Raw genomic sequence first — 13,673 nt, 5'->3', positions numbered from 1 at the left:
GCTGTGGGTATTCCAGGCAAGGGACATTCCTCTGTTAGATGGGCAGCCCCTACCCCAACATGTCCCTGGGGCAGGAGGGCTGACCCCCTAATGACCAGTCCCATTCTGCTGGCTGTGCACCCCCGCCCCTGAACTTGACTCCAGAAGGGCTGATGGCTCCCATGGGATCTGCACCCTGATACAGGTGTTGGGCAAGTGGGCAGGAACAGAGGTGGGGGGGCTGGCCAGCTGTCACCTCCCTCACCTGCCAGAGCTGTCACCTCCCTCCTTGCGTCGGCAGCCAAGTCTGTCCTGCATTCCTGCGGAAGTTGGAATTTGCCCAGGTCTGGGCTGATCGAGCTCTTTCTGACGTGTCAGCACTAAAGGTGTCTGGGAGAACTGCGAGGCCTTCCAGGCCACCCCAGTGAGCCAGAGAAATCCAAAGCTTGGGCTCGCATTGTTCCCATCCAGTCCCAGCTCAATGCTTAGGGAGCGGCTTTGGGGAGGACTCAGGATGTGGAATGATTTCCAGGCAGCCCTGGATTTGGATACCAGCACTGTTCCTTGTACCCCAGCTGTGCTGAGATGGGAGCTCGGGGTGCAGCCTGTGAGATGCTCCTTGTGCTGAGATGGGAGAAACCCAGCTGCCTTGTGGGGCTGGGGGAGGAGGGCAGCTCTCCGTGATAGACTGATCTCCCTGCTTGCAGAGCCGCCACGCCTGGAGATGGTGTGCAGTGAGGAGAAGCCCTACTCTGTACACCTGCCCTCCATTACCCACAATGGCTTCCTCTACAAGACCCCCTCCATGGTCAAGCCCATCAGTGAGCGCAAGGGCCCAGAAGGTACATGTGTGAGACAGGGAAAAGGGAGCTGGGAGATTGATGGTATTTCCCCTGTGAGGGGAAATTGCACCCTCCCCTGTTCTCTCGGGCATTGAAAAGGTGGTGGGGAAGTGCAGCACTACTTGGTAGCCTGGTTTGATGGGTGGTAAATCAGATGGGCACCCAGTGGTGCTCAGGCTGGTTTGGTGGGTGCCATGGGGTGGGCCAGAGCTCAGGGAGGCTGCTCAGTGCTCTCCTGTGCTGTGCAGAGTTCAGCAGGCGGTGGTGCATGCTGCAGGATGGTGTGCTCAGCTACTATGAGAACGACCGTAACACTGTGCCCAATGGCGAGATCAGGGTGGAGGAAATTGTCTGCCTGGTGAACAACCCACTCCATGCCCATGGGTAAGGCTGCACTCCTCTGGAGCACCCCAACAGTCCTTCTGCTCCTTCATGGCCTGGCACGGCTGCAGTGGCCCCCATGAGGGGTGTCACGAGGGGACTGTAGTCCCCAACCCCACCAATGGCCCCTGAACCAATGGCTTTGCAAGGATTCTGTGCAAATAGTTTGCAGCCCCTTTGGAGCATCTTTCGAATACTTTTGTAACACCTTTGCAACCTCTTTGCAGCTGCTTTGTAATTCCTTTGGAACCCTAGTCCAACTCCTTTGTAACAATTTAGTGGCCCCTGTGCAGTCCCTATGTCTCTGTTGGAACACATCTGGCAGCACACTGGAGTGCTCGGGGCCATGGTGGGGGGATCCCACATTAGATCGGCCATTGTCAGAGCCATCAGCAGCCATGCAGCAGGATGCTCCCACCCCTGGAACACCCCAATCACCCACCCAGCTCTATCCCACCCCTCTGGGTACCCAGGCTCCGCTTTTCCTCCCTCCTGAAGGATCGAGAGCACGTTTGAGGTGTACACCGAGGCAGATCGACTCTACCTCTTTGGGCTGGAGAGCCCTGCCTCTGCTCGAGAATGGCTCAAGTCTATTGCCAAGGTGGGATGCAGGGGCCTGGGGTGGCCCTGGGTGCTGGTGGCAGCTGGACACAGTGGTGCTGATGGATTCCTCTCCTCCCTGGCTCAGTCCTTTGTCCACCCCTGTGCCGAGGAGCTGCTGGCACTAGACTTTGAGCGGCTTGGCCGACTGCATTACAAGGGGGGTCTCACCCTGGAGCGTGCCCAGGAGGGCTGGTTTGCCCTGGTTGGCTCCACTCTCCATGTCTGCTCTGAGGATGGCCGTCGGCAGGAGCCTCTCCAGCTGCGCAAGCTGCAGGAGCTCTGTGAGTACCCCTACCCTGCTGGCAGGACCCCCCCCTGGCTGGGGGGAGGGCATGTCCCCCAGATCCTGCTTTAGGGTACACCTAGCCTTTGGTGGGAGGCTGGTGGATATTGCTCCTGTGGAGCTCAGTGTCCCTTGAAAGGGAGAGAATGCAGCTGCTCTTTTTCCTCTCCATCCTCTTCCTCCTCTGCATCCTCTTCCCCATCTCTGCTTGTCCCATTTGGACTGGAGCCGGACCTGTTGGCAGAGCCTCCCACAGCATGCGGGTCTAGGGGAGCTGTGGCACCCCATGTTCCCGTAGGTGATGGACTCCCTGCCTTCCTTTCCAGCCATCCAGGGGGACCATGAGGTTCTGGTGTTGGTGGAGAGGCGGAGGTAAGAAGGTGGGGAAAAGGCCCCCAGCCAAATACCCCTCCTTTTTCTGGAGTGTCTTTACCCTCCCTGCCATGACTAGACCCCAAAATTGAGTCGGACTCACCTGCAGGCCCCTAGGGCCGGCCTTCCTGGGGGTTGCAGACATGCAGTGGGGTGTGGGGAGAGCTCCCTGCTGAGCCTAGGCATGCTGGCAGGACGCTGTACATCCAAGGGGAGCGGAAGCTAGATTTCCTGGGCTGGGTCCATGCCATCCAGAAGGCTGCGAGCAGCTCGGGAGACACCTTGTCGGAGCAGCAGCTGACAGAATCGGACGTCCCACTGCTGGTGGACCGCTGCATCGACTACATCACTCAGTGCGGTATGGATAAAGTCCTGGGATGCTGGCAGGGACCAGAGCGGGGCATTTAGGTCACCCCACTGCTGTGGTGTGGCAGGCTGAGAACCCTACATGCTCGTGATACGTGATTCCCTCCCTTCCTGAACATCCAGCTCTGTGGGAGGGCTCCATCTCTAGCAGGGCTGTGTCTCCAGTCACAGGAGCACCTGCAGGATGGAATACTCTGTGGCACCTGGCAGTGTTTGCTGGGGAGCTGGTGGGCTGGGAATGGGGTCTGTCTCCTGCAGAGGGGGTCTCATTCCCACTGGCTCCATCACAGGGCTGACGTCTGAGGGAATCTACCGCAAGAGCGGGCAGAACTCCAAGACCACCAGCCTCCTAGAGGTGCTGCAGCGGGATGCACGCTGCGTCTGCCTGAAAGAGGGAGAACACCAGGTGGACGATGTTGCCAACACCCTCAAACGCTTCTTCCGTGACCTTGGGGATGGGCTCTTCACTCGGCGGTGGGCCCCAAACTGGCTGTGGGCAACGGGTGAGCCCTGGGGGCTGCTTGGGGGTGGCAGGAAGGGGGGTGTGGGCCACCCAGATCTGTGCAGCCAATTTGTCCCCTGCATGGGTTGGAGAAACATGTCTGGGCTCCACATGTTCCCCTATGCTGGGTCTCAAGTGGTGGGTGGGGAGTGGAGTGTGTTCATGCTGCCCCTGTACAGACTCATGCTCTGGCAAGGGTGGGGCTGAGCCAGGGGAGACAGCCAGATCCCCCCCTTCCCTTCCGGATCTGCTCACTGGACACTTGAGATAGGTGAACACAGCAGAAAAACAGACACAAGCTGTGGTGCCATGGAGCTGGGATGCTCTGGCTTCAGAGAGCCAGGATGCTCCAGCTCTGTGGAGCTGGGATGCTCTGGCCCCATGATGCTGGGATGTTCCTGTCCCAGTATGCTGGGATGCTCTGTTTCCATGAATCTGGGGTGATCTAGCCCTGCAGAGCTGGCATGCTGTAGCCCATGGAGCCGGGATGCCCTGGCCTCACAGGTCTGAGGTGATTCAGCCCCATAAAGCAGGTGTGTTATCACACCACGGACCTGAGGTTCTCCAGGCCTAGGATGCTCTGGCATCTTGGAACTGGCAGGTTCCAGCCCCATGGAGCTAAGATGCTTCTTCCCCATTCAGCTTGGGTGCTCTAGCCCCATGGAGCTGGGACAGTCTGGCCACGTGGAACTAGAGTGCTTTGGCTCCATGATGCTGGGATGCTTCAGCCCCATAATGCTGGGTTACTCTGGTCCCATGATTCTGGAATGCTTCAGCTCCGGCATGCTCTGGCTCTGCAGACCTGGAATGTTCTCTGGCCTCATGGATTTGGGATGCTTCATCCCCACACTGGGACAGGAGAGGGGAAGTGAAGTGTGTAGAGGAGATGGTGTGGCCCTGAGACTTAATCTCCATTCTGTGCTCCTCCATGTTCATTCTCTCCCTCTGGCAGTGCTGGAGGATGAGGGGGCAAAGGTTGACGAGTACCGGCGGCTCTTGACTGCCCTCCCTCCAGTGAACCGGGCCACACTGAAGGCGCTCATCAATCACCTCTTCCGGTATGGCATTGACCCCTTGGGCATCAACCTCTCCGCTGTGGGGTCCTTGGTGGCTCTGGGGTGTGGGAGAGCCCTTATCCTTTCGCTCATGTCCCCAGCAAAGAAAGGAGAGGAGTTTGGGGTCAGGTTGTGCCTGATGCCAAGCATCATGTCCTGCATGGGGGTTGAAGGGTGGGGTCCGGGGAGGGCTGTGGGCAGGAATCTTGACAGAGTTTCCCACAGGGTCCAGTGCTTCTCTGGGGAGAACCAGATGAACACACACAACCTGGCCATTGTCTTTGGGCCCACACTCTTCCAGACAGATGGGAAGGACTACAAGGCAGGACGTGTGGTGGAGGACCTCATCAGTCACTACGTGGAGATCTTTAACGTAGGTTCACCCCTTGGTCCCAGTGTGCTGACATTCACAGGGAATGGAGAGGCGGAAGGAAGAGGAGGTCAGATCTGCTGTGTCTGTAGACATCTTGCTTTGGAAACAAGGGGAGAGAGGACCATGTCTTTTCAAACCTTGGAAAGCGGAAGCCTGGAGCCAGAATGGTCTGGTCAGCCCTGATGGCTTCTCTTCCCTGGCAGGTCAATGACCAAGAGATGAAGAAGCAGCAGGATGAAATCACAGCCATCATGAAGATGCGGGAGGCATCATCCAGCGGAACACAGGTGGGTCCTGGACATGGGGACATCTTCTCCTGGGGCCCTCAGTGTCTACTGTGGCATCTCTTGGACATGCCCTGGGCAAGGGATGTCCACACTGGTGGGGGGGATTCCACCCACATGTGGGAAGCTGCAGGTTGAAGCCCTTTACTGTTGCCCTCCAGCAAGCTGGGGACTTCATCTGTACTGTCTACCTGGAGGAGAAGAAGACGGAGACAGAGCAGCATGTCAAGGTGAGTGGTTGGGCAGAAGGTGCAGAGGGTGAAGAGGAGACAGGGGTCCTCTCGGTGTACATCCAAGCCTCTTTGGTTGCATGGGAGCTCACACTGAGCTGGGTGTGGTGTGAGGATGGGAGGGCCCTGGGCGCTGTCTGATGAAGACTTGCCCCCTCTCTCTCAGATCCCAGCCACGATGACGGCTGAGGAGCTCACCTTTGAGATCCTGGACCGGCGGAAAATTGTCATGAAGGAGAAGGACTACTGGAGCTGCTTTGAAGTGAATGAGAGAGAAGAGGCAGGTTGGTGCAGGGGCATGAGGGTAGTGATGAGGAGCAGAGAGATGGAGATGGAGATGATATTAAGGTGGAGATGGGGATGCAGTTGGGGATGAAGGTGGAAAAGATGATGGACATGGTGGTGCAGATGTAGTAAGGATGGGTATGGAGGCAGAGATGCAGATGGAGATGGGAATGGATATAGGGACGGGTATGAAAAATCTCCCCTTGTGATTGCACCATGGAGCAATCTGGGATGGGCTCCAGGTGCTCAGGGGAGGACAGTTGCTTACCTCACCCAGCTTGCACATGGCTGAGTACTGCAGATGGGCTGAAGTTTGGGCCAGGGCATCTGTCTGTATCCTTAGGAATTCAAGTGCCTTTGAAGCTTTGATGGGGGGAGGTGTCCAGGTTCTCTGGTAACCAAAGTGAGCAGCACTATGTTGGCCATAGGCAGCAGCAAGGGAGAGGTCAACAGAAACAGGATGAGAGCCTGGTCCTGCCTGCTGGTGTCTTGAGCTCCTGCTGCCAGTAGGTGGGGATTAGTCTTTTCTAGGTCACAAGTGACAAGACAAGAGGAAATGGCCTCAAGTTATTCCAGGGGAGGTTTAGGCTGGGTATTTGAGAAAATTCCTTCAACTAAAGAGTTGTCCACAGGCTGCCCAGGGCAGTGATGGAATGTCCCTGGAGAAATTGACAAGACCTGTAGGTGTGGCACTTGGGAACATAGTTTAGTGGCAAGGCCATGTCAGACCCTCAGCACACAAGTGTGACACTCTCTGGACGGGAGCTGGCCCTGGATGCACTTCCTGAGACCTGACTGTCCTTTGACTTACAGAGCGGCCCTTGCATTACTCAGAGAAAGTTCTGCCCATCCTGCACTGCCTGGGGACAGAGAGTTACCTGGTGGTGAAGAAGCAGATGTCCATGGAGAACATGCTCATCTACCTTGGTGAGAGGCAGGGACCATGGTCTGGGCAGGGAGAGAAGAAAGGGGATGGGATGGGATGGGATGGGATGAGGATTGAACACTGATGGGGATGCAGAGTGGAGGGGAGGGGATGGAGAAGGGGTTGAATGGGAAGAGGATGGTATGAGATCCAAGTAGGCTCCAGCTCAGTTAGCATGTGACTTGGAGTCCCCTGAACGGTGTCATGGCCAAATGCTGTGCCCAGAGGATTAGGGAAGCTGGTCCTGCCTGCTCTGCCTGGCCTGGGAGTTGAGAGGCAATGCCAGGACTCTGCAGCAGCAGAGGGCTGCAGTTACGGGTGGTGAGGGTCTGGTTGTGCCCTCCTTGGGGAACCTGTCCCCACTGGGGGGCTTGAGCCGCTCAGGCATGTGCCTCCAGCCAGCAGAGTGGGTGACTGCAAGCATGGCATGATGAAATTCCGGGAGGAGAGGAACCTGCTGGGGCTTGGGCTGAGCACTGGCTTCCATGATCGCTACTTCATCCTCAACCACTCCTGGCTGCGCCTCTACAAAGAAGTGCGGGTGAGCTCTGCCTTCTCCTTCCCCTTCTTGCCCTTCTCCTTTTCCATCTCCTTTCATTGCCTTTCCCTTCCCTGGCCCTTCTCTGGCCCTTCCCTGCCCCGCCCTGCCCTGCCCTGCTGCACTGTGGCTTTGTGGGGATTCCCTGAGGACACGGGACTCATGTGGGCTGACATTGCTCAGGCAGTGCAGGCAGCAATGGGGCTGCCATGGCACAGGAAGCTCAGGCAGCCAAGGGCAGTGTGGGCAGTGCCAGAACTGGCCCCTGAAGTGCTGTCACCCGGACCTGGAGCAGATCCTGGAGCTCCTGGTCAGTGCCAGGGCTGCGGGGGGACATGCTGGCATACTGGCTGTGCAGTGACAGTCCCTCTGTGCCCCCAGTTCCTTGTTGCCCTGATGTGACACTGCATCCTAGCACATTACCACTCCATCCCTATGCCCTGCCCGTGGGCACAGGGGGGCTGCAGGGAGGGGTTCCCCACCTGTGTTAACCCTTCTCCTCTGTTGCACAGAGCCTGAGGCAGTGGAGCCCCCCCTTGGAGAGCGTGAGTAGGGAGGGGAATGGGGGACTCAGCTGCAGTGCAGGGGCTCCCACGCCCTCTGCCCTTACAAGTGTGCCCAGGGTTGACCTCAGATCCAATCCAGGGTCAGTCCCAAATCCAATCCTGCAGCGCACATGTGCCGATCACTGGAACTGTCCCTGGTGCTACCAGCTCTCCCCATTTGGCCCCTCTGGCTTGTGGGTCCTGCTGTCCTTCACTCCAGGCAGCCAGAGCTGGGTCTGAGGAAGGGACCAGAGAGGATAGGGATGGGCTGAGCTGCTTCCCCATCCCATAGGCATTGGATTGGGCTCTTGTAAGTCAACACTGCTTGCATGTGAACATGGATGGAGGGTCCCCAATGTGGCACCTGCTTCTGGGTCATGTCAAGGCACAGCCAGAACTGGAAGGGTCCTCATGCTGTGCCACAAGGGCAGTGGGACGCTTTGGAATGTGCTCTGGGCAGAGTGGGTCCAGATCCACCACTGCCATGGCTGTGGCCGTGATGCTGAGGAAGGGTATGAGGTGGGATCCCATGGGAAATGTCTGTTGTCAGACTCTTGAGACCCTGTCACAATGTGCAAGTGCTGGTATCAGCTCAGAAGGCAACTGGCACTGGCTATGGGGCCACCTGTGTCCCTTTCCTGCTACCTGTGGCCCTTGCCATGGGTGACAGACACATGCTCTGCTCCGTGCTGGGCTTCACCCTCCTCCCTGTCACCACATCACTACAGCTTTTCCTCCCTGCTGGGGATGGACCCTATCCCAGCACCGGTGGGGACTGTGGTAGGTGGGGATAGGTCTGGCAGCCACCAACCCAGTGTTGGTTCTCTGTTCCCCCAGAGTCACAAGCCAGAGAAGGAGTGGCCTGTCCGAAACCTGAAGGTCTACCTGGGTGTTAAAAAGAAGCTTCGACCCCCGACGTGGTGAGCAGCAAAGGGGTGGCCTGTGGTGCCGAAGGATGAGGATAGGAGTGGAGATGGGGACAGGGAAAAGGACAGTTTTGACTGCTGGACCCATCCCCTGCTGGCCAGGCCTCCTGCCACCAGGTGTCAGAGCAGCCCTGTAGCTCGCTTCTGCAGCCCGGTCCAACCAGCAGGGACTGTACTGTCCCCGGCACTGTCCCCAGCCCTGTCCACAGCCCTGTATTCGGTGCTGTTCCTGCCCTGTCTTTCTCCCGAGGCCTGTTCCTGGCACTGTCCCGGGGTGTGTCTGTGCAGCTGAGGGGATTTGCAGAACTGGGGAAGGGTTTGTGGGGCTGGAGTGGGCAGTTGCAGCGACAGTGGGGAGTTTGCAGAGATGGGGATGGAAGGGATGAGAGGGGTTTGCTGGGGTACTTGGCTAGCAGAGGATGGCTGCGTGGGCTGTTGGGATTCATGTTTTCACTCCTCTCTTCCAGCTGGGGTTTTACAGTATTCTACGAAAATGAGAAGCACGAGAAGCAGCAATGGTGAGGGAAGGTGACATGGGATACTAAAGTTCTCCCTGGGACAGACAGACACGTGGCAGCTCTCTGGAGCCTTTACCATGGCAGGGGGAGATGGGGAATTGTAGAAATCATTAAACTATTTGGATGGGAAATGACCTTCAAAACCATCCAGTTGCACCCTCCTGACATTGGCAGGGACATTAGATGTGTGGAGACAGCCTGGCTGAGCACTCCTGGCCCCATATGTGGAGACAGCCTGGCTGAGCACTCCTGGCCCCATACAGGTTCCCCCTGAGGAACCCCTGCAGCTGTCCCCTTCAGTCCCCTGGGTTCTCATGCAGAGCAGCAGCTGAGATCTCTGGAGGAGGCAGGTGTCCCTGGAGCGGGCAGAGGGGACACCCTACTTGCCTCCACCACGTCCTCTGGTGCTGACACTGTTTCCACAGGTACCTGTGCTGTGACACCCAGGCTGATCTGCGGGAGTGGTTTGCCACCTTCCTTCAGGTGCAGGTAGGGAGTGGGCTGGATGATCCCTCCCTGTAAAAGTGGGGCACCCCATGGGGGGCAGTCCCAGAGGGATGCTTGGCCAGCAGAAACCCTTTGGGGTATCCAAGCATCCCTAAACACCAGCACCCCAGGGCAAAAGAGAGGTCCTGGGGTGGAAGAGTGTCTGGTGTCCCTCACTGTCCCCTCTGCCTGCAGAACGGGGGTGCCCTGTGGCCCTCGGAGCGTCCCAAGGCGCGGGTGGCGCGGCCGCAGCAGGATGCCAGGTTGGGTAACATCTCCCTCATCCCGCTGCGGGGCAATGAGAGCGAGATGCGGAACAGTGTGGCTGCTTTTGCTACTGACCCCCTAACTGTGAGTGATCTGGGGGCACTGGATGGTCCTCCCTGCAGGGCTGCATCCCCCCTGCATCACATGATGGGCGGGTCCTGGTCTCCAGACCTGGGTGGGGGATATCCTGGCTCCCACTCCTGCTCCCATTCCTTATGTACTGCATCATCTCCAGTGATGGATCTGGGGGGGGGGGGCAAGCTGATCCTTTGAGGGCTGGTGGAGTCTCCTGGGTCCAGGGTGTCCCAAATCATGTGATGCAAAAAGAAGAGATGCTGCCATGCTCCTGATTTTTCCTCTAACAGGGTTAGGTTTTCTGTCCTGGTCACAGATCACCTCCCCATCCTGCTGTCTTGTCTGTCTGCAACAGCTGTCCTGCCTGGGGGCTGTCATCCATCGAGTGTCCCTTAACCATGCGAGTGCTGGTGCTGGACTCTTGCCCAGCCACAAGGCTGGTGGTGGGACAGAAATGATCCCACTGCCTCCAAGCCAATTGCTTGGGCCCTTGTTGCTGTTATAAACCAGGGGACAGGGCTGTGCCAGGGAAATCCCCCACCAGCATCAGTTGGGCATCACCCAGTGAGTGCTCAGGGATGCCCCAAGGGCAGAGAGTGGCATCTTTGCTGCCCTGGAACTCCTGCACAGGCTCAGGTTTATAACAGAGGGCAGTGGGGAAGCCTGCAGGGGCTTTGCTGTGGGCTATGCTTCACAGTGTGCTTGTGGTGGTGTGGTCTGGTACAGGGGGCCAGCACACCAGGGTTCCCAGGGGACAGTGGGTGAGTGTCTCCTGCCACGGGGCCAGCATGGGAAGAGATTCTGGGACTGCAGTGACCCTGGGGCGACCATAGTTTCTCTTGCTGGGCATTTTCCCTATGTCCCCCTGGGTGCCATGCTGCCAGTGATGCACAGACACGGAGGAGGAGGAGGCTGAGGATGAAAGGTGATCTGTCTGCCCTTTGTCCCCAGCTTCTGCGGAACGTCTGAGCTGGAAAACTGACATGCCAGTGAGTTTCCCCCCTGCCTGCATACCCTGTTCTGATCTGATGACAGTGGGAGCCAATGGCTCTGTCTGTCCTATTGCCATCCTGGCTTGAGGACAGGGCACGTGTCCCCAAAGGTGGAAGGGGGTTGGAAGGGCCTGCTCTGTCCCCTTCACTGACACTTTGCTCTCTACTTGTGCCACAGGTTCATCTCCAAGTGGGGCCACCCTCGGGGTCTTGTGCCAGTCCCGTACTCCGGCACCTGCCAGGGTCCTGTTGCCTCCAGAGCCTCCACTGGGCCTTCTCACCTTCCACTGTGGGGACCACAGGCAGCCAGGAGGGGAGATGGCAGTGAGGTCACCCCCCACCCCAGCAGAGCTGGGCTTGGGAGCCATTGCCCAACAGCCCACAGGATGTCAGCCCCCTGACTCTGTGCCCCAGCTGCCTTTGGCCACCACTTCTTTTCCCAGCTCCAGGAGGAGAAGCAGAGCCTGGCTGGGAGCTATGGTCGAGGGCATTTACATTTCCTCTTCCATCCCTTATTTTGAAGTCTTTCTCCTCTAAAATGATAAGGCAGGTGGGAGCTGCCCTTCCTGTGGGATGCTGCACTAGCCCTTCTCATGGGATGCATGCCTGGCCCCAGGCACTGCCATCATCCTACTCCCATCACTCCTGGGGAAGGTCCCCTCTATGCTGGATCGGGCAGGATGACAAGAGCCTCAGTATTCACCCAACACTGGGGAGGTGGTGCCCCTGGTCTCTGTCCTCCGTCCATCAGGATGGAGATGGCAGGAGCAGCCCCTGTATCCCACTGCCACCTCTTGGTGATATTAAAGGTCTTAAGAAACGGAGTGGGAGTGTTCAGGTCTCTGCCAGCCAAACAGGGCAGGGGGGGACACCAAGAGCTGGCAACCTGGAAGTGCAGAGGGACAGTCCTGGAGGCACCTGCTGCATGGTTGCCAGAGAATGGGTGCTATGGGGAAGGCAATGAGCTGGACTTTTGGGGACAGAGCAGTGGCACCCCAGTCCAACAATCCTCTGCTGTGACTGCTGAGCTTTGCCAGTGCAGCCAGAATGCCATGCCAGTGCCCGAGTTGGTGTCTGTGCTGGACTGCCACTGTAGATCACCAGGAGTGGGTGGGAGCTACCAAGAAATACGTGTGCAGGTGTGTTTCAGGGCCTGGGCCCTTGCAGTGTGAGGCACAATGGGCATTTCAAAGCCAGAGGTTGGGAGCTGTCTCTTTGGATCATGGCAGCCGTAGGAACTCCTCCACATAGCCCATGGCTGATCCTGTGTGCTGCTGCTGCCTGCCAGTGCTTGTGACCTTGGAACTTACCATGGAAACCCTTTGAGCTTCAACTAACAGCCATCGTGGTAGGGAACATCATTGGAGCTCAGTCTGTGTGGCAGAAGGTAGCTGGGATTCTGCTTTCCCTGGTTTCCAGGGATGTGGGGATACTAATCCCCACAGATATGATGATGCAGGGCAGATGGGAGGCAGGGGTGCTGGTCCCTAGGGATGGAGGGATGCAGGGGGCTGGGTGTAACTGCAGGGCTGGGAGCATCACTCCCTGCTGAGTTGTCTGTGGCAGCCCTGGGTGGGGGTGTCCCACCGCCCCCTCCTCACGCTGAGCCACCACAGGGGCTGTCGGTGAGTCATGCGTGGGAGCAGGAGGGCTGTCAATCACCTGCAGGCACTGCCAGGGTGCAGGGTGGTGGCAACGGTGCTGGCAGTGTCACCTGCAGTGCTGGAAGGAGTGAAGGAGCCACTAAGAGGGAGACAGAGGGAAGGCACCTGTGTCCCCGCCTCCCCCTGAAGACAGCACCCCACAAGCCTCAATTACACCAGTGTGTGGCTCACACCGCTTATTGTTGTGGCAGGGCGAGGACCCAGGTGTTGGGAAGAATGGGAGAGCCTTCACCACCCCTGGTTTCATGACCTCTCTCCCATTCTGCTGTGCCACGTTGTTCTGTGGGTCTTGTAGTGCCCAGGACTCTGTGGGCCCAGAGCGGATGCCTGGCACCAAACCCCAGGGATGTGCCAAGAAATACCATTAGTGCTCAACATTGTTAGATATCCACTCACTCATCCATCCATCCATCCATCCATCCATCCATCCATCCATCCATCCATCCATCCATCCATCCATCCATCCATCCATCCATCCATCCATCCATCCATCCATCCATCCATCCATCCATCCATCCATCCATCCATCCATCCATCCATCCATCCCCACCTCTATCTCTCCCCTGCCCCACCGCCATTCCCTTAATCCACTTCCTCCTTCAGCAGCCTACCTGTCTCTCTGGCCATGAAACTGTTCCTCTTACCCTGCTTCCTAGTCTTTCACCACTAGGATGTCCATCCTCTTCATCTTGCCCTGCTCCAGGAGCTGAACAAACTCTTTGCAGCTCCCAGCCAGCCAAGCTTCCAGCCAAGGCCTCCTTGCACCCCTCACCAGACCAGGGGCAGAGTGTGGGGGCAGCAGGGGAATGCTGGGGCCCTTTCTGGATCTCATGAACATGAGATTTGGGGTTCCCTTCATCTCTAACCAGATTTTTTGGAGAAGGGATCAATAGGGAGCTCCTGGTGGCCCACTTGAGGGAAACTGGGAGTGGGCAGGTGGGATGCAGTTGTGGTGCTGGGAACCCCTGGATCCCATAAGCACGAGGTTTGGGGTTCCCTTCACCTTCACACTATTTTCTGGGGGAAGAGATAAGCAGGGACTCCTGACAGCCCATCTGAGGGCAACCAGGATGCAGTGATGATAACTGGGGACCTCCTGCCCTGATGTCCTCAAGCCCAGTGAAGACAGGAGGGGCCAGGATGCTCTGCAGCAGCACTGCTGCACTGAGCTGCTACAGCATT

General features: G+C 57.8%; 1 protein-coding gene across 9 annotated transcripts in view; it reads left to right on the top strand.

Annotated features, from left to right (window-relative positions):
- Positions 1-11,651, top strand: part of ARAP1 (ArfGAP with RhoGAP domain, ankyrin repeat and PH domain 1) — a 36,401-nt gene extending 24,750 nt beyond the window's left edge. For 5 of the 9 annotated variants that reach the window (XM_030233994.2, XM_030233997.2, XM_030233995.2 and 2 more), the window contains 20 exons: positions 687-821; positions 1,070-1,205; positions 1,701-1,803; positions 1,891-2,086; positions 2,415-2,460; positions 2,655-2,818; positions 3,117-3,329; positions 4,281-4,386; positions 4,609-4,756; positions 4,960-5,043; positions 5,202-5,270; positions 5,437-5,554; positions 6,369-6,482; positions 6,879-7,021; positions 8,401-8,483; positions 8,957-9,007; positions 9,433-9,496; positions 9,689-9,844; positions 10,787-10,824; positions 11,006-11,651. In XM_030233994.2, coding sequence (XP_030089854.2) covers positions 687-821; positions 1,070-1,205; positions 1,701-1,803; positions 1,891-2,086; positions 2,415-2,460; positions 2,655-2,818; positions 3,117-3,329; positions 4,281-4,386; positions 4,609-4,756; positions 4,960-5,043; positions 5,202-5,270; positions 5,437-5,554; positions 6,369-6,482; positions 6,879-7,021; positions 8,401-8,483; positions 8,957-9,007; positions 9,433-9,496; positions 9,689-9,844; positions 10,787-10,804 — 2,147 coding nt within the window. In that variant the 3' untranslated portion in view covers positions 10,805-10,824; positions 11,006-11,651. Of the gene's footprint in view, positions 1-686; positions 822-1,069; positions 1,206-1,700; positions 1,804-1,890; positions 2,087-2,414; positions 2,461-2,654; positions 2,819-3,116; positions 3,330-4,280; positions 4,387-4,608; positions 4,757-4,959; positions 5,044-5,201; positions 5,271-5,436; positions 5,555-6,368; positions 6,483-6,878; positions 7,022-7,530; positions 7,564-8,400; positions 8,484-8,956; positions 9,008-9,432; positions 9,497-9,688; positions 9,845-10,719; positions 10,825-11,005 lie in introns of those variants that run through there. The other 4 variants (XM_050970670.1, XM_030234002.2, XM_030234001.2 and 1 more) reach the window with 4 other exon arrangements.
- The last annotated feature ends 2,022 nt before the right edge of the window (positions 11,652-13,673 follow it).

This window comes from Serinus canaria, chromosome 1 (genome assembly GCF_022539315.1).
Source record: "Serinus canaria isolate serCan28SL12 chromosome 1, serCan2020, whole genome shotgun sequence".
Lineage (NCBI taxonomy): Eukaryota > Metazoa > Chordata > Aves > Passeriformes > Fringillidae > Serinus > Serinus canaria.
This window is presented reverse-complemented; position numbering and strand designations above follow the sequence as displayed.